This window comes from Ceratotherium simum, chromosome 31 (assembly GCF_057802395.1).
Source record: "Ceratotherium simum simum isolate JZ-2026a chromosome 31, ASM5780239v1, whole genome shotgun sequence".
In the NCBI taxonomy this organism is placed as follows: Eukaryota; Metazoa; Chordata; class Mammalia; order Perissodactyla; family Rhinocerotidae; genus Ceratotherium; species Ceratotherium simum.
Window position 1 is genome coordinate 24260127 of NC_141930.1, and position 20808 is coordinate 24280934.

Genomic DNA, 20808 nt, shown 5'->3' on the forward strand with positions numbered 1-20808 from the left:
GATTTTAACATTATGTATCTTCATAAAAGCAAATTAAGAGCACTGAAGTCACATGACCTGAGTTCAAATCCTAGCTTTATATCTTTGTAACTTTAATCCTGGCTGTGAAACTTCAAATAACTTGCATAACCTCTCTAAGCCTTGATTTCCTCATCTGTAAAATGGAAAGAATAAAAGTATGTCTTTGTGTGGTTTTGAGCATTAAAGTAATCCATATAAATGTGCTGAGAACTGTATTTCCAAGGTACTGTGTGGTAAATGTCCTCAGTATATTTGAGCTTTTATTGTCCTCTTGTCTGTTTGCTGCAGAAATGGGGACTTCTGTCCTTTACATTCCAGGGAGTGAGACCAAGCACTCCTACAACACTGGAGGTTGTTCTTGTAACCTGGAGTGTGTACTGTGACAGGGCAGAGGGTGGGGCTTAAAGGAGCTGGGAAAGAGGAGTGAAATAGGAACTCGAGGATGTGGGAGGCCAGGGCTGCTGGGGGGCGGTACAGATACAGATGGAGACTGTGATTTGACTTGTGTGGTTTGGGGCTGGGAGAGATGCTGGGAAAGAAGGCATGGGAGGAGCACAGCTGATGCCTCCCCGCAATTTCTCCCTTTTTTCCCCCCACAAGGAAAGATTCGCCCTGAACTAACATCTGTTGACAGTTTTCCTGTTTTTTTTTTTTCCTTCCCCAAAGCCCCAGTGCATGGTTGTATATCCTAGTCGTAAGTCCTTGTAATCCTTCTATGTGAGGCGCCACCACCGTGTGGCAACTGACAGCCGGGTGGTGTGGTTCCATGACTGGGAACAAACCCAGGCTGCTGAAGTGGTGAGAACGCCAAACTTGAACCACTAGGCCATCAGGGCTGGCTCTGCCATTCTCCTTTTGCTCCCCATGCCCCCACCCTGGGACTAGAGATATGGGAGAAGGGGCAGTGGCATCCCATTTCTGCAGCCTCGTGAGTTTTCTTCTCCCCCTTCCCTTTCTTTATTTTCCTTTTTCGGCTTTCTTAGCTGTGTTACAGAGCCATCTGCTACCGGGTGACCTAGAACCAAGAGGAGGAAGTCAAAAGCTAGAGATGGGGCCGGCCCTGTGGTGCAGTGGTTAGGTTCAGTGTGCTCCATTTTGGTGGCCTGGGATTTGCAGGTTCAGATCCCAGGTGCGGACCTACACTACTCATCAAGCCATGCTGTGGCGGTGTCCCACATACAAAATAGAGGAAGGTGGGCACAGATGTTAGCTCAGGGCCAGTCTTCCTCACCAAAAAAAAAAGCTACCGAGAGAGACAGCAGGGGGATGGAGAGCAGGGCTGAGTCTGGAATCCCCAGGCCTCTTTGGAAGGGAGAGAAGCCCTGTGGCAGCCTGGCTGGAACAGCTCTCCCCAGGAGCGGCTGTGACATCTGCTAGAGGTGCATAAATACAGAACCTGTCAGGAAAAGAGATTCTTTGTGAAGTTAGCCATCTTTTATTGAAATTAATATTTTGACATTAAACAAAATAGCAAATACTATTCTCAGCAAATACCTTTCTCAGAGGAAACTTGTTAAATATATCCTATGAAATGTAATATGAAGACTGAAGTCCTAACCAACAGCTCAACTCAGAGAATTAAGAGAATTTTAGTGCTGAAAGTAGCCTTAAAGGCCATCATGCCCACCTCTGTCTTTACACATGGGGAAACTGAGGCCTGCAGGTAAAGTGCTTTGTCTTAGTCACATGGCTAGTTAGCAGCAGTCAGAACGAGAACACAGGTGTCCTAGCGTCCAGAAAAATGCTGTCCAGATAGATATACAGTGTGAGAGAGAGAAAGAACGTGTGTATGTTCCTGTCTGTGTGTATTGGGAGGAGAGAGAGAGAGGAGGTGGTAATAATACAGTTTTACATTTCAGTTCCAGTCTGTGCCCGGATTTCTAATGCAGCCAGAACTGAGGGATCTCAGGAGATCAGAATTAGTAAGAGCTGTGTTAAGTAGCCTTGTTCCTGAGCTCTTGACCCTTGTCTGCATTCCACTCAGCCTGTTTAAATGCCCTACAGGCCACCTCAGCATAGCAGCTGTGGGCGCTAAGAATAGCCCCTGGTACCGTGACCTTGAACTAAAGGTTTGGGTTGTGATGAAGCAAGTCGAATGGCTTTCTGCTTCTTCCACAGAATCACACCATCACTGCAGACATCTGAACTTGCTCCCATGAGATTCCCTTCCTGGAAAATTAGAACCGTGTCATTTGCCTGCCTCAGAACATTTGAGCAAAGGTCACTGAGATGTGATCTATGAAGTTTTTAGGAGGCAAACTATAAGCACCTAGTATCATTACTTAGCATTATTAATATTGGTGGTAATTCTATGACAAAATTATAGTTATTAGGTATGTGCTGCCGTTGTTATATCATTATCATTAATTACAATTATAATAATTTGAGCAATTGAGGAATTATATAATATTGCTTTATCTTGTGACCAGATATTCTTTATCTTTTGGCAAACCAGGGAGAGGCGTTCTCATCATGGTAAGAAATTCTAAAAGTACGCCAAGGTAGCTGTCCAGAGGTGGGGTCCAGCTCCCCATCTCCAATCCTGCTTTTCTGAACCCTCGGAGAAAGGCTGTGTGAGCACCTTCAGGAAGCTTCTTTCAAAGGCTGCCCTGAAAGTCTTTTCTCCAGAGAGCCCTTTCCTTGTCATAATTTGCACATAACTTAATCATATTTGGTGGAACTTTGCTCACAAAGCAAGTGGCCTGAAAGCTATTTCTTTGCATTGCAATGAGAGTCTTTGTTTTTTCTTCAGAAGAGAGCCAAAGACCTTTGACATCTTTATGCTCTGTCTCTTTTTGTTGTGTAAAACCCTTGTCCTTTCCCAGGCAGGTCATGTATCTCTAGTTTAACCCCAAGTCACTTCATTCTGCAAGTCCCTTGAATAGGGTTTTATTGTCCTTCCCTTTTCCCCTTTTAGGTTAATGAGGGCTGCATTTTCAGTCATTCTAGTTCTGCTGGGTGATTGAAAGACACCATTTTTTAAGTATTCAGAAGCAATCTACATTTGAGAATCTACATTAAGTAATTGAGTATCTTTACTATTTTCTGCGAAAATGTGTGCAAGAAAATGGGAAGGCAAATATAAGTCTAAGAGGACACACTTCTCCATGATTTTTATGGACCTAAAGGAAGCCAGACCTTTGGAATACCTCCTAGATTTTTTGTTAAAAAATTGTTTAATCGATGGTTTATACTAGTCCATATTTCACTTAAAAAAGCTGAAAAGCTACAAACCAGTGGTAACAAGTTCCACTTTTACAGACACTGGTGTCCATGAATGAACCAGTGTGATCCAGCGCTAAAAGCTTTTTCCACTTTACAGGGAATTTAAGTTAATGAATGAAATGCTCAAGATTTTTCTCCCACAAAGCACTTCCTAAATCTTTGGCTTTCTTATATCTATCAGAATCTAGTGAAAATGTCATTTTCTGCAATCTAGAATGTTCTATTGAGTTATTTTAACTACTTCCTGTATTTTAAATAGGTTCCAGATTCTCTGCCGCTCAAAAAACGTTGAGAATCACTTGTCATTGCAGCACAAAATATTTCACAGATTCTCTTAAAGATTTTTGGTATCTCACTCCCTGGGGAGTTTTCAGTTTTCTCAAATGAAGAGAAATTTGAGAAAATTCATAAGGTAAATTCATAAGGAATGACGCCAAGGCAATTTTTGGTAATATTCTACCACTTCCCAACATTATCACCTCTATCTTTTATCTTTTTCCTATTTTTTTCTATATTTTCCTTCCTCTGTTTTATATTCTCTTCCATTAATTGAATATCTATTATTTGCCGACCATATGCTTATCCTCACATCAGTTATGCAGATGAAGATACAAAGGCTGAAATATGCTAAGAAAGTCACCCTCAGTCACCTAGTCAATGGCAGATCCAAGAGCTTTAAATCTGCTTCCCTTCAGAGACTGTGACTTTTCCATCACGCTATAGGGTTTCTCTCCCCCTTTATCTTCCACCACATGCTCCCCTTTGCCTCTCCCTTTTTTTCTTATTTCATTGTGGTAAGATACACATAACATACCATCCTAACTATTTTTAAATGTGCATACAATTTAGTGGCATTAAGTACATTCATATTTTGCTACCATCATCATCTTCCATCCACAGAACTCTTTTCCTCTTGTAAAACTGAAACTCTGTACCCAGTGAACAACAACTCCCCATCATTCTACTTTCTATCCCTATGGATTGGGCTACTATAGGTACCCCATATAACTAGAATCATATGATATTTGTCCTTTTGTGTCTTGGTTTATTTCACTTAGCATAATGTCCTAAAGGTTCATCCATGTTGTAGCATGTGTCAGAATTTCCTTCTTTTTTAAGGCTGAGTAATATTCCACTGTATGTGTATACCACATTTTATTTATTCATTCATCTGTCAGTGAACACTTGGCTTGCTTCCATCTTTTGGCTGTTGTGAATCATGCTCTGAACATGGCTGTATGGCTTTTCCCTTTTGAGTGCACTTCCCCCCCTTATCTTCTGCCTATATTGTAGGCTTGTCAGGGGTACCCATTTCACATTGCTTAGTCCCACCCATAACACTATGACCTGGAAAATGACCACCTATCTATATAAGCGATGGACCATTTCACTTCCTTTTTTTGTCTTTTTTTTTTTCTTAGCTTTACCTTTCTTTTCAAGTTTGGTTTTACATGGTAATGAATACCTGTTCTGTTGTTTGCTCCTGAGTCTATATATTTCTGTCCTTTGTTACACTTGAATAGAACTCCAAAGAACTCTTTGAACCTTCAGAGGAATTGTATCAAAGAGCCAAGCAACACATGTTTATTGAATGCAATACATTAGGCTAGGTATGTGAGACAGCACACAAGGTTAGGGGGGCATCAGAATTGAGATTTGGCTCCTGACTTCAAGGAACTTTTAACTTGCAAATATTCATTTACTTGATCAGCTAATTTAAATAATTTGGAAATGTTACTGTTAGATTCATTCCATATGTCTGGGATGAATTTTTCCCACCCCTCCAAGACATTAACAATGACTGGAGATATTTTGGGTTGTCATAACTGGTGGGAGTGCTACTAGCATCTTGTGGATGGAGGCCAGAGATGCTGCTACACATCCTACAGAGCACAGGACAGCCCCCACAACAAACAATTATCTGGCCCAAAATGTCAGTAGTGCCAAGGTTGAGAAACCCTGAAATATGTAATATTACTTACTTTAATGTTGATTAATCACCTAGTAATGAATAAAAAGACACAAATCATTTTCCTAAGGAAAACTTCCTTATGATAATGCAGTAACTTGAAATCAAGCTATCATTTTCCATCCTATAATTTTAATTATTTGCTAATCCAGGATATAAAATTTCAAATGTTTGAGTGGAATTTTAATATCTAAAGAAAATTTTCTAGTAAAAATTTCATTTTAAAAACATAACTTAGTATTTAATATGTTGGCAATTAATTTGGGGACAAAAAGGGAACATTAGCATAGTTAATAAACTTTTTTTGAATTTAAAAGGCATTGTGTAATTACTCCTGCATCTTTCTCTCTGAACTGCTTTATTTAGCAGTTCAGATAACTGTTTTATTTATTCTCCCTGAACACTATATGTAGATCTCAGCTCCTACACAGATATTTTATGAAATAGTGCTATTAGCCCTAAAGGATGTTTTGCAGGATTGATTTAAAATATTCCGTGGATAACCCTCTTGCATAGCAGATGACATTAGAAGTATAAGCAATCTACTGTTCCATAAAGGGACTTTCTTTATGGAACTTTCTTCCATGAAATGGAACTTTAACAAATGGAGTGGATTGAAAAGAGAATCATGTGGAGATGCACAAACACCATGCCAGGTATCCCATGAGGCATAGAGATGCCTGAGACCCACCCACCCCACCCCCGCCCCAATTGCTGTCTGTAGGTCTAAACCAGTCTCTGAAATGCCAGGGAGGATACCATGGAGTCACTGACTGGGAAGTCACTCTGGGCATGAGCCGCCGGGGCACGTGTTTGAATGCTTGCCTGACTAAACAAGCCTTGCCTAGGTTTGTGCCGAGAATAAGTATGCCCTGATCACTGGTCCCCTGCCCTTTGTACACCTTCAGTGCTGAGCGTTGAAAATTGATGTTCCTGGTAAGAATCCTGAAATTCGTTCTTAATCACCAAGGAAAAGAATAAATCCTGGCTTGGTGTTCCAGTTATCTGGTCATTTGCAAAGGTGATCATGAAAGTGCCTTCCTGCACAGGGACATGAATCGATCCTCAGGCATCTGAATCACAAGAACCCATGTTTTTCTGTTCCAGGACGTGGGAAGAAGGCAAGGTGCTCATCTTTGACGACTCCTTTGAGCACGAGGTCTGGCAGGACGCCACGTCTTTCCGGCTGATATTCATCGTGGACGTGTGGCACCCAGAGCTGACGCCCCAGCAGAGACGCAGCCTACCTGCAATTTAGCATGTCTGCTGGCTCAAGACACACTGGAGTGAGGCTGCCTTTCTAGATCTATCTCCTTGGGTGTGGGGATGGAAGTTTGAACACCAAGGCCCTTAATTCCTTGGACTTGCAGCCTGAAAAATTCTAAACCTCTTCCTAGGGTTAGAAGACACTAAAGGGAATATTTGCCTTGCTGCAATTCATTTAGAAAATACGCTGCTGTATTTTGTCCCATGACTACACCCATCTGATGCCTGTATTTCAGGTCAATACAGGATAGCTTCTGCCTGGCCAGCCAAAGAGTTTTTTCCACTTAGAATAGGCCTGAATGAGTGTACAATGAGAATATATGTAGAAACTGTGAATGGATTGCTTTACTTTATAATTTTTCTATATAGTTATATTTTTCTAGGGTAGCTAGATGATTTTGTCATCGCATACCACTACTTTTTTGTTGATCTTAGCGGTAAGCTGTATAAATGCTTTACTTCTGGCTGTTTAATGGTAACTTTCCTGGTGAACTCATATTCCTTCTTTCAATTACTTTTAGTAAAAGACACTCATATGAAAAAAGAAGTTTTATTTTCCTAATGCAAAGGAGAAAGATATAATTATGCAAATATCTGTGAACTGTACTGGTCCCTATCCAGTGAGTCTATTTGCTTTTTTATCTTCATTAAGAGCCCATGTCTTAATTTCTTTCCTCACTACGTGAATGGGAGAGCTATCAAAATCATATTTCTTTCTAAGAGGAACTTTTAACACTGAAAAAGGACATGGAATCATTTTATATTGAGTTATAAAAATGCCACGTGTAAATTTTTTAAATGCCAAGTATTACGGCTTGAAAAAAAAAAGTAAAATTTCTCCAAGTAGAAATTTTTTCTTGGGATCAGGTAGATAGGTGGCTGCCAGGACATCTGGCTCCTAGCCACTTTTCTGTCTATGAGTGTCATTGCCTGTTGTAGATCCATGTGAGTGATGAAGTCCTTGAGAGGATTTCCATCACAATTTTGTAAAAATATGCAAGTTGGCAGAGTGGAAGACCAAGAACTCCAGGATCTTTGTCCTGGGTCTAGGGTGTCAAGATTGCATTTGTCTTTGAAAGAGTTTGGAAGACTCTTCGTGTCCCGGCTTGAGAAACTTCTGCCATTTAAACCTCACTTTGAAATAGCAATTGTTATCCACAGTTTAGCTTTAATATTACCCACAGCTTAGAAATAACAGCTGAAAAATGGTCTTGCCTACTCATTCTAAAGATGATCAATCATTAATGTAATAGAGTATTAATGCATTAAATTTTGTGTTTTTTAAATCAAGGTAACTAGAAATGTTAGCAATAAGAATGTAATGATATTCATGCACTGAATTTTAAGCCAATATGAACAAAAATGCTGAAGAAATGACACACAGATTAGCAAATTTCATTCACAGGTAGAAAAACACTTGTGCTTTCTTCTCCATCTAAGGACAAAGGAGGATGCTTTCTTTATCTCATTTAAAAAACAGTTCTTTAAAATTGAAATGGCCCTTTTTTGCTTGTCCTTAAAGACATTAGCTTCCAGTAGAAGAGTTTGCAAAATATGTGTCTTGTTCCCTTCTGTCTTGCCAGTGTTAAAAATCTCACTAAAATAGATGAAGAAGCATGTGAGGAAAAATATCAAAATTAATTACCAAAGTCCAGAAGAAAAAGCAAACTCTTAAAAAATAAAAAAGTATTTGTGTCCTTCAGTATTTATTGAACAGAGAAAATGACTGACAACGGACAATACAATCCAATGCTCATGTAGTAACATTCATGTCACTTATTGAATTTGGTTTTTGTATGTATATTGCATACACATAAAGAAATTCAAAGTATAAGTTGTCATTGTTGAACCATCATCTTACATTCATTTAATGAAATCATGGACTAGAGTGAAAACTAGCTCTTAACTTAGTAATTGTGATATGGTATTTAAAATCAGGTCACTACAGTAGGATTCTAAATATTGCCAATTGAAAAGCCAGAATTGTTATTACTGTTGCAAAGTGTTGGCAAGAATTGACTCCAATAGCATTTTAAATACTTGGATCCCACAACTATTTTATAAACCCGAGTAATAAAGTGGGTTTTCTAATTCACTTTAATTCTTCATCTCTCTTCCCTATGTCATGTTATATAAGAAAAGTGTTTCAGTGACTGCATTGGTAGAATTATTTCAATGTTGTTATTTGAAATGTCTACACAAAATGAATAGATTTTACTTATACTGTGATGAAATTGGTTGAGAAATATTTTTAATTCGATTTCAATTTTATTTCAAGAGCGGAATACAAAAATTACTTCTGTATTATTCTCTACTAGTAGCAAAAAAATTTAAAACACCAGATCCATTGAGAAAGAGATGTAATAAATGGTTAAGATTAGTAATATCTGTTGAGGGTGAACGTGGCCAGTTGAATCACCTCTTTCCTTTGAATTCTTTTGCTAACAAATTAACCCTCCCAAATACTTAAAATGTGCAATTGTATTTTACTGCCCGTTATCAACTAAAATATTTTTTATTTGACATTGAGCACCAGCTCGTCATCCGTGAATGCCCATGTCATGCAGGTGGCTGGAAGAATAAGAGATATCTGGAAACATACAACTGGTTTGGGGAAACATGGCACAAGTAAGGATATCATTTCCTATGATATCTGTTTATTTTTATCTAATTTCCTTTGAATGGATAGTTGGGGACTCCATTTCTAAGGAGAAAAGACAAAGAAATAAAATGATCTTTGGCATTTCATCCTGCATTCCTAGTCTTCTCTTATTTTCAGTACTTGCATATTTAGCCATCCTTAAAGGTCTTCCTCCATGATTGAATACCTACCTTCTCGGCTACAGCCAGGCCCTTTTTCCACACCTTTACTGGTAGCAGGAGGGCAGGGGGATTAAATGCTTTAGTAGCACTTTTCTTTGCTGTAGTGACCCAAGTGAGGCAACTTGAATGGATTCATTAATCAATGACATCTGTTTTCAATGAGACCCCCCCCACACCCTGCAGACACATGCAGCCTGTGGGAAGTCACATTGCTAAAGTGAAATAATCATATTTCAAATTGTGTGTCTTCTTTAAAGTCAGCTCATGATAATCAGCTGGTGGCCTGACAAAAGATGTGACATCAAAATCATTTTTGCAGGATTTCAAAGTAAGCAAAAATTCTGCAAATAGCCAGACCTACGAGAACATACTCTTAGGCTGAACAATTCAATGCTGGTGATGAGGTCAAAGAAAATAATTCAATAAGAATGGAAATTACTGGAGATTCTATTGTCTCGCGGCTTTGTACTACATTAAACTTGACAATTGGGTCTGCATGGTTTAATTCTGATGTATCTACTTGGAAATGCACTTAATCTTAAATTGCAAAAACTAGGGAGGGTCTCTGTGCAGTGCCTCAAAAAAAATCCTTGTCCTAATACAGTGTGTGTATCAAATTTGGTTTTTGTTTTTTCAATTCATTTAATACCATAAATATGGGAGAGGGGGAATCTTGTTTACGTAAATGCCTTGTTTCATCCTCCAATCCCCTCTCTGAAAAAAAAGCATCTCTCAGGTCTTCGTTCAACTTTGGCTGCTCAGACCAATGGCTGGTGACAGTCATTACTGGGTGGCAGGAGTGGAGGGCCTTGTGTTAAGCCAAACGCACGTGTCTGTGGGGGTGAGTTGCACATGTGCTTCCTGGGTGGCTGATGCCACCGAAGGCCGACGATCTGCAGGAGTGTGGGTGACCCAGAATTCAGTCCAGAGCCAGGAGTGGCTGAGTGTTCTCATTCTCTCCCTTTTCCTCATGTTTCAGGGTCCCAGCTTCTACCACAGACTGAGATCTAATAATAGGGAAAGGAAAAAGATATGATTACAAACCATTCATGGTGGCAACAATTTTGGAACTTTGGAGGGCATTCAGATTTTATGTTCCCCTTGTTAATCAAGACACTCAAAGTAACTATATAATCTCCCCCCTTTTGTATGTTTTCCTTGCTTTTGTGTCTTCTTCACCACATTTTTATGGGGAGAGGCATCTTGCAATCTTCTTTGCAGAAATCTCTTCTGTTGGTGAAAGGAACACATGTTCTAGCCACATCTCTGCCCCACTGTCTAAACATTCTGTGAATCTTGAGATGTATAAAGTCAAATAAAATGTGTTGGATTCTTAATGTTTCAAAATGCTTTTTAGAGCCTTTGTTTCTCAAGGTCATAGGAAACTGTCATGCAAGATGTTAAGACCATGACCTTTGGAATCAGATGGTAAAAGTTGATCTACCCCTTACTGGCTGAGGAACCTCCAGGGAGTTCTTAAAATTCTTTGGACCTTTGTTCTCTCTCCTGTAAAATAGAACTATTATCTACCTCCCACAGTTGTTGATAAGGACTAAAATAATATACGTAAAGCATTTGATATGTAATTATAGTTAAAATTTACAGTGCACTCTGTTATCACCATTATTGCAATAACAGTAGTGATCTCTAGTTTCAGTCCTTTCATATTGGAGTAATAACGATTTCTTTCCTGAGTTTATAATATGGATTGAAACTAAAATTATTTTCCAGCTTATAGAGAAGGTTATAAAAATGACTCATGCAGTGGACATTCAATAAATGTTACTACTAAAAAAAAAAATCAAACCATTAGGAAAATGGTTGAATTAGTTAATTCAAAAGCAAAATTTACATATAAGTGACGTAAATGGTTAACTCGGGAGGCCTGAGTTACCCAAACCCCCCACATTCCAAAAGTCTTCAGGACTGTCCCTTGACTGGCTCCTCTGAACCCCTGGAGTATCCTGCCTGATAAAAATGTCTTTGTGTACCTGAGACTTTGGGCCATGCCATGTAGTTTATGCTAACGATGTGATTTATAGTGAATGCCTGTTTTTGTGTGCCTGGGCTTTGGGTCACACTGTATCAGTTGTACCTCTTGCGGGGGGGTGGGGAGGGTGGCGCAGAAGACTGAGCAGCTAACATCAGTCACGCATGCGCTGCATGCCTGTGTGACTCACCCCCCCACCCCTGCCCCCAATAAAAACCCTGGACACCAAGGCACAGTTGAGTTTCCCTGTTTGGTGACACTTTGTACATGTTGTCACACATCATTGCTGATAGAATTAAGCTCTGTCTCTGTGACTCCACTGGGACGACAACTGAAAGCTTGCAACTGGTCCAGTGCTCCTGGATTCCCCCCAATGCGCCTTTTTCCTTTGCTGATTTTAATCTGTATTCTTTTGCTGTAACAAACCATAACTGTGAGTCTAACAGCTTTTCTGGGTACTGTGAGTCCTTCTAGCAAATTATCAAACCTGAGGGTGGTCTTGAGGACCCCAAACACAATATATAATAACAAATAATTGTTATTTATCCACCTGGTATTGTAAGTTCTTTATATATATTAACTTCATTTTCACACCCCTAAGGAGTGGTGCTATTATTGTCTCCATTTTATAGATGGGAAAAAACTCAGGGACAAAAAAAAATCAAGTAGCATAGGAAAGGAACACATACAGAGAGTGAAGAACAAGACAGGTTTATCACCATCTCACTACTCCTGGGTGTACCTAAGGCTGCAGAGCTGTTTAGCTGAAGTATTTAGTATTCCTTCCACCTCACTGTAAAAATAATTTTCTGCCTAAAATTCTTATCTTCATTCAGGATATGTATATACTGTAGAAACCATAAAATATAGAAATCAAGAAGCAAATCAGTACAGTTGTCTCAAAACAATTGGTTTCTACTCTAAATATCAATCCAGTCAAACAGTCCAACTTTAGGTACCAAGCCTAACCTTTGAAAGTGAAATGGGTTCATTTACTGCTGGGACAGGGCAGAGGAAGCCCCAGGGAGTAGGTTAGCTCAGCTCCTTTACACATTTTCTACTCATTTCTCTCTCTGTTTTAGTTAAGGGCCTAATACGTGTGTATGGGCTGGGGGTGGGGGGCAGTGAATAGATTTATATAAGGAACAGAAAAGCTGAAAACACAGAAGGCATTCAAACAAACATGATAAAAAAGAGGAACACAGCTGCCCACCCAGGCCACCTCCCTCCAGCACCTCGGACAGCTGCTCTACTGCTTCCCCCACAGGCCCTGGTGAAAAGGGAGGATACTGATGGCCGTTCCACATTAGAGACCTTGACCTGCATTTCTCTTCTTCTTTCACTGAGTTGGCTTTACTCTACAACATGGCAAGTGAGTCACAGCCACAGAGAAGGGACCTTGGTGACCCATCTAGATTAACCCAATAGGAAATATTCAGTAAGGGACCATGCAGCCTCTTGAATATGTGCAACTTGAGAAACCCACTCCTGGATGCCCCTAGAGGGGAAACTGCTAGAAAGTTCCTACATTGAACTAAAACCTGTCTTTCTGCAATCTCTATATACTGTCTCTACTGGAGTCACCCGAGTACATGTAATTCAACTGGTCCACATAATAGTCCTTTAAGTATTTATCTAGTGCCCTCCAGTACTCTCCTTGCCCCCACCAAAGCTAACCAGATTCCGCTTGTGCCAAGTTTTTAAAACTCACCACTCCACACTCTCCTTCTTCTCTTTGTCAACTGGTTGCCCACAGGGCGTGACCTCAAAATAGAGTGAAATTATTGCTTCCTTTTTTTTGTATGCTTCTGTTGGAGCATGGACAATGCATCTAAAATTGCATGAGCCTTTCTGGCACTCACGTAACACAGCTGAGGGAAATTTTAGCTATGTTTACACATGCTGGTTTTAACCATTTCTCTCCCATCCTGAAGGTGCATGGTTATTAATTTTCATCTCTTTAAATTTGGCTCATATTTCCACCCTATCTCCACCCTTTTGGATCTTGAAATGTGTTATCCATCCAAATTTCTGTCTGTGATTTTAATGAGTATTGGATTTTTTTTCAAACTTTTTCTGCCTCTATTTTGGGAGATATTATGGGAAAAAACCAACAAATTCTCAAATATTGAATTTTGAAACAAAATCATTTATTTACACTCACTCCTGTTAAGAAATGTTTGTGAATGTCTCCTGCTGTATGCTGAGAACTGTGAGCAAATGTTCAGAAACCTTCATTCTTTTGTGGAAATATTGCTTCAGTTACCCAGCCAAGACCCACAAACAGATGTGGGATTACTATGATAGGCACCCAGAGGAGAGAGTGTTTGCGGGAGGTGAGGCATTCGCTCTAGAAGGAAAGGAAGGAGGGAAAAAGTTATTATTCACTCAGCAAAATCATTCACAGTCCTTGTTCAGCTGACTCTCTCTTCCACTTGAGGTCAAATTTGGATCTACATGACTTCTTTCAATACCTGTACTGACAGCAGGAACGCAGAATGCAAGCTCTCTTAGCCAATAAACTGTATGTCTTGGATGAGTGGCGAGTAACAATTGAACAATTCTGAGAAACTAAGCATGAGGAACCAAGCATAATGTTTTTTTTCCTGTCTGCATTTTCCTTGATTGAGAGGATGACCATAGCCTCTTTACTTTCAGCGTAACATAATTCCATTTATCTGGTCACACAATGAACATCTGATATAAGCAACACACTATATTGTGAAGTATTTGAAATTCATTGGAAAAACAAAACGAATGTTGCTTTTTTAAAAATCTAGTATAGATAAATAAAGCCAAGAAAAACACCTTTCTTAAATCTTGCCCTCAGTCCATTTAGCTAAGTCAAAGTACTCTCTGGGAAGACTGATCGACTGCCCAGTGATGAAAATGTCTCCCCGACTTGTAAACAGAGTGCTCAGAAATTGAGCACGTTAATGCATTAGCCATGGAGGAACGACCTGCCTCGCAACTCCGTTGTCCAGATAATTCTTGGTGGCAATCTCCGCGTTCAGTGGCGTTGCTTCCTCACAAGAAGCTTAACACTTCTGCTAAAACAAATATTTCAGACTTTTCTCTTGGGTCCTCTTTCCAACACTGAAAGCCAGCTTAACCCCAAGAATAGGCAAGGGAGTGATTGGAGCTATTTCAGCCATCATTATCTCAGTGGTGTAGCAGACTACCCTAACAAAGGCTTCATTCTAGCCCTGAGGGCCACATTTTGTTTTCCTGCTATTATATTCTCTCTCCCCCTCAGTCCCTTCCCGCTCCTTCCCCATCCCTCCCCGCTTCCTCCCTCTCTCTCTTTCCCCCTCCCATTCCCTCTCCCTTTCTACTTTCTACCTACCCCCTTTCCTCTCCAAAATTCAGAACTTTCCCCGCTCCATATCACCAAAGATTAGCCATGGTTTAATTTTTACTGATTCTAAAGGCAATTAAGTTCCAGAAAGAACAAGACAAAGATGGAAAACATTCACCATGAGCTAGTCCACTCTGCATAGACCTACAATTGGACTGAGAGTTCTGCTGTCAGTCAGAGGTTTATTTCTAAAACTTCATTTATTTACCTTATCTCTACATATTCTCCTTACTAATGAACTGCCATTGCTTAGCTTGGGCTATGTGGACCCCAAATAAGTGCACAGGAACTCCGCCCTTCAACCCCAGGCATTCACCAAGAGTCATAGAGACCAGAGCTGTAAGGAGCCTCAGAGTTGACGCAGCAAACCCTCATTTGACTTAGGTCCTACCCACTCGTTTTCCAGAGACCAACCTCCTTACTTCATCAGGAAATATTCCATAGTCCTGGTTTTATTTCTTAAAGTCCACGATGGGCTTCGTTTTGTGGAATAGCACAGAACTTCTAATTTACTAGTGAGCCTATATAAGCACTTCTAAACAGAAAGAGAGTATGTATGTTAAAAAAAAAAAAAAAGAAGGTATCTTTAAAGAATTCTCTTAAGTAATTCTAGTCAGCCTCTTTTTCTCCCTATAACTTAAAGTATCAAGAAAATTCCACCAGGAGCTCCAGCCTTGGCTTGAATGATGGCTCCACCACCGGCTTTGTGACCTTGGGCAAATTCCACCTCCTCATGTGTAAAATGGAGATATGATAGTACCTACATCATAGGAAGTGGGAGTAATGAGGATTAAATGAATTAAGGCATGTAAAATGTTTAACCCAGTGTCAGTTTCATATATGTGCTTGTTCATTTTTACCTCTTATTCTTTTCCCCATTCGCAGATAAAAAAAATTAAGGTCTGGAGATATCGAATTCATTTACAAATTGAACCATGAAGCATGAATTCAACTCCAAGTTCCTATAGCCTCATTATGAAACTTACAAGAAAGAATTGTGTGTGCTGATGCATCATGTAACCTAACACTAAATGAAAGACTAATATTTCAAAATGGATAAAGGCTAATAGTTTAAATTCAAAATAAGTGATGAGACTATTCTACATGAAAGATATAACCTTATTACTTAACCTTATATCTTGTAATTTTTAGAAGTATCACAGAAATTTCCATCTGATTAATGATTATTTATGTAGCTTTCAGTGCAATGTATTTGTAGTTGTTTCCACTGTGTAAAGCAGTATGGGGTTTCTTTCTACTATAATGCCTTCAAGAATGGGCTTGATAAGGAGTCTTAAGGAATGTTTTTTAAGACATGTATTCTGTTCAGCTACCAAATTCTTTATAATCAAAATCATCCTTGCAGGCAACATGATTATGCTCAGTGGGAACAATTAACGTTTACTGAACCAGATAAATAAATCAATTTTTTAAAAAGATAAGCCTAAGTATTTCTCACATAAAGCAGCAAACCTATTCCCTATCGAAGTGAACAAATGAAAAATAAACCTCTCTCTCCTCTGACAATACAATTTGCCACAACTTACTGAAGTGGAAATATAAAGAAACCAATCCAAGAATGATAAATTTTCTATTACTTTTGAAATAAACTATTTTTAGAGTCAGCCAAACATTCAACTGAGCTCTTGCCTGCATGTACTATAACTCAAATTTAAATGTATAATGTATTTCTGTTTAAATGTGATGGGCTTGGGCTCTGACTAGCCATCTTATAACAAGAAAGAAAGAGCCAAGAGAAAACACGTGCACCTTCAGAAAGGATGGAAGCAGGTTGCTTTTGTGAAACTGGGCTCACATGTCAACAGGACCAGAGCAGCACCATCCAACACGGAGCCCTAACAACAGGTGGCTTTTGCAGACTTGAAATCGGGCCAGTCTGAATTGAGATGGGCTGTAAAGGCAATGTATACACCAGATTTCAAAGATTTAGTATGAAAAAAAAGATTGTAAAATATCTCATTAATAATTTTTTAAATTAGATATTGAAATAATTTTTGTATACATTGGGTTAAATAAAACATATTATTAAAATTAATTTCACCTGTTTCTGTTTACTTTTGTAATGCAGCTACAAGACAACTTAAACTTACGTATGTGGCTCACGTTATATTTCTGTCGGACAGCATTGGTCTAGAGCCTCATTTACTCCACCTTGTTTGTGGCTGAGCTCAGAGTAATACGCTTATCCTTGTTTAGAAACTCATAGTCATCTTAAAGGACCTCAGCAACAACATTATGTTTCATTGCCAATATTCACTGTTCTAAGCTCTTTCCTCCATCTGTTGGTTGTCATACTGTGGCGGCTGCGTGTTGCTGTGATGCTGAAAGCTATGCCACCAATATTTCAAACACCAGCAGGGTCACCCATGGTGGACAGGTTTTAGCAGAGCTTCCAGACTAAGACAAACCAGGAAGAAGGACCTGGCCACCCACTTCTGAAAAAATTGGTCATGAAAACCCTATGAATAGCAGCGGAGCATTCTCTGATATAGTGCTGGAAGGTGAGAGGATGGCACAAAAAGATTGGGCAGGGTTCCACTCTGCTGTACACAGGGGCGCTAGGAGTCAGAATTGACTAGACCGTGCTAACAACAAAGCTCTTCCCACGTATTAACTCGTTGAATCCTCACACTGACACACACAAAGCCCCATGTGACATGAACACTGTGTTCTGAGTATCACTGTTGTTTCTTGAATTCTAACTAGAAAGAAATTTTATTAGTAGACTCCATTAATTTGTTATCATTTAGAGAAGACTGAATGGGTATCTTTAAATGAATAAATAGTATGAATAGAACTTCAGGAAGAAATTTAAACTACCTAAAGAAAAAGAAAGAAATTCTTTCTGAACAAATAGCAAAATTAATACTAACTTTATGTTATGACTACAGATTTTTCTTGCTGTTCGTTACAAGGGCCCTCTGAAAGGCGGATGAATTGATAGAAGAGCACTAGGCTAGAGGTTAAGTGCCTTTTCTTGTCACATGTGTAACTGACTCACCGTGGGACTCTCTGGAGCACCTCACTCAGCTTCTCAGAGCCCACATTCTTCAACTATAAAATGATGATCTTGGATGGGGTAACATTTTTAGCCCCAAGATTTCAGGAACTCTACCAGACTGGGTAACAATCATCATTTGTTCTTGAAAATAATGAGACTTCATTTTTCAAAGTTCTACAATTCAGACTTTAAGCTAATTTTCTCAAATAGTCTAAGTACTTCTCTACCTCAGCATTTGTTTTTACCTCCTTTTAGAAAAGCATAAAAATACTAAAAATGACAAAGTTTGGCCCGACATGGAAAGCCTTTTCTGAAGTTAGTATGTGCTCAGGACATTTAGGTTTCATGAGTCAAAAAGATTTATCTTTTAAAAATATCTTTCACTTCCGTAAGTTTTGAAATGTTGAATTCAAAGCTGCCATGTGCTACTTAATAACTATGTTCCTGTGTCTTTGTTAGAGTGTTTAGTTTATTTAAAATGTCTTATTGCTACAAATGATCTGTGCTCAGGTCATAGTTTCTGCTGGAGAGAGTAGCTCTCATCCGATCCATAGCCACCAAGGGTGTTCCAGTGTGCAGAAAAATTCCGTCTGAGTTCAGTAAATCTTGTTTGCTACATCTGAAATCAGTTTGAGAATGTTTTGGAAAGGAAGATTTCAACACGCAGTTTATTTGGATATTTTTAGAATTTTCACCTACAGGAGAGTTTCCCATCTCCATTTCTGGTTATTATAATTCTTGTCATCATCATCATCATCATCATCATCATCATGATTAATAACAACAACAACCATTCATTGAGTGCTTACTACATGCCAGGTTTTGCACCAAGTATTTACCCTGCATTATTTTTGTTTAATAATCTTCTGGGCTGGCCCCGTGAGTTAGTGGTTAAGCATGCGTGCTCCACTACTGGCGACCCGGGTTTGGATCCCGGGCGCGCACCGACGCACTGCTTCTCTGGCCATGCTGAGGCCGCGTCCCACATACAGCAACTAGAAGGATGTGCAACTATGACATACAACTATCTACTGGGGCTTTGGGGAAAAAAAAAAAAAAAAGGAGGAGGATTGGCAATGGATGTTAGCTCAGAGCCGGTCTTCCTCAGCAAAAAGAGGAGGATTAGCATGGATGTTAGCTCAGGGCTGATCCTCCTCACACAAAAAAATAATAATAATAATCTTCTGAAGTGGGTATTATTAATTTGATTTTGTGGATCAGAAAACTCTGCCTCAGAGAAGTTAATTAATTTGCTCAAGATTCCATAGTTAGGTGTGGAACTAGAACCTGAACCCAAATATGACTCTTTAGTCTACATTTTTAAACACTATGCCATGCTATGCTGTATGAAGTATCTACACCTTGATAAGAAACCAAAGAATATAAACATATCTATTAGGAATTGGAAAATTCAAGTTCTCAGAGAAGCATTTCTCCTATTGTTATTGATGAATCCAAAAGGTAACACAATCATCCATTATTTGTAAAAACTTTATTTTAGGCATAGTGAATGAAATTAGAAAAGAAAATAGCAGAATTTCATTTAGAAAAAAAAATGTTCCAGTGATTTAAAGGTTCTGCAATCATACCTTTATCTGTAATGACCAGTAAGGTATTTAATAATACTTCAAGGTCCTCTCTTTTAAACATACAGCATTCACCCGAATACCTGGCAACATGTCTGCAGAACTGCAGTTAGTCATCATGGAACTTCGATTAGGGTGGAGAAACAGAGCAGATTAGGTTTAACCGAGACCAGAGCTCAACTGCCAGAGGACAAATCAGTCCAGGAACTTGGAGATGGAAGGAAGGCGAGAAGGGCCCAAGGAAGGCCATGGTAGAAACTGGCAGCTGCAACTGGACATTCTGCTTAATTTATTTACAAAGAGGTTTATTGCTCTTTATGACACTATGCATTCCTGTCATATTAACTCACAGCTTCGCATCTGTAAAATGAGGAGAGAATATTACTGTATTCTCCACTGGGCTATGAGAGATAAAAGATGTAATAAAGTGCTTGGAGCTCTTTGAAAGAGAAATTATTTAAATTGGAAGGGTTTCACATTTTACTAACACTTCCCTGTGCACGATCTTCTCAGCATGACCAATTGATACTCTGCCTTGTCTGATAACAGAGATTGTCCACATCTGCCCACTAGAAGAAAACCAAAGAAAAGACTGCAAACTTAGAAAATAGATATGGAGCTGTAGATTATTTACATTACAAAACTACTGTTAATTTTACTGAGCGATTTACCAAATAATTCCTATAGCAGAGTGGCCGTAGTGCACCTGAGGTATGAGAGTATTCAAGGTCATAGCTGGTGTGTGTTGTGCCCAAATCCTTTGCAGGAACCCCAGGTATCAGAATGAGATCTACAGACATCTTAGGGCCCCATCTGTATCTGACCCAGTCAGCTATCCTTGCAATCTTTCCATATTCTGTGTGGGTGAGGTTTACAAAGTTTTGAGGAATGGAGTGCACTGCTATAAGCACTTTGATGTGGATTCAAGTGCTCTGAGATGGTCAGAAGGAGCGTTAAAATCATACGTTTTTAACACGCAGATCTTTCTGGAGGGGTCTTTTTTCTACTACCGATCATATCTTAAAATAGCACAGTGAATGGCTGCAGGTGCTTGCATCAGCTGTCTTGAATGGAGTTGTCTTTCATTAGAATTAGACTGGCACAAAGAGCTGCCAGTCTGTCTCAGACCATTCCTAACTATTCCTAATTATTCTCCTCCCTCTGAAATAATTGGTGGTACACACCGTCGGTGGAGTTATTTTGGTAGAACTAGAATATGATGTTCTGAAGCAGGTAGAGAAATGCCAGAAGCTGTGACAATGAGGATGACTCATTCCACCTGAGTTTGAAATGGATGGCTAGTGTTCTTGATAAAAACTACCTTTCATAGGTCTATTTTTTTACTGGAATGACAGTATGTTAATATATCTTCTTTTATATTACTAGATTAGCCTGAAGACCAATTTTCTTCCTGAGTATCTGTATCTTCCCTGCTCAGAATGGGGTTTGGGACAGCACACTGCACGGAAAGTGGGGTGGAGGAAGTTGCTTTTTAACTGAGTCTTGAAGACAGGGTGGGATTTGGACAGGAATGGGAGCAGACATCAT

General features: G+C 39.3%; 2 protein-coding genes across 5 annotated transcripts in view; one reads left to right on the top strand and one right to left on the bottom strand.

Moving 5' to 3' along the window:
* Positions 1 to 9229, top strand: part of LOC101406061 (aspartyl/asparaginyl beta-hydroxylase) — a 218922-nt gene extending 209693 nt beyond the window's left edge. For all 4 annotated transcript variants that reach the window (XM_087420529.1, XM_087420526.1, XM_087420528.1 and 1 more), the window contains one exon: positions 6323 to 9229. In XM_087420529.1, coding sequence (XP_087276655.1) covers positions 6323 to 6473 — 151 coding nt within the window. In that variant the 3' untranslated portion in view covers positions 6474 to 9229. The remainder of the gene's footprint in view (positions 1 to 6322) is intronic.
* The window catches only part of CLVS1 (clavesin 1), a 172032-nt gene continuing 160438 nt past the window's right edge, over positions 9215 to 20808 (bottom strand). The window contains exon 5 of the mRNA XM_004435731.3: positions 9215 to 10311. Within this exon, the coding sequence (XP_004435788.1) occupies positions 10224 to 10311 (88 nt within the window). The 3' untranslated portion in view covers positions 9215 to 10223. The remainder of the gene's footprint in view (positions 10312 to 20808) is intronic.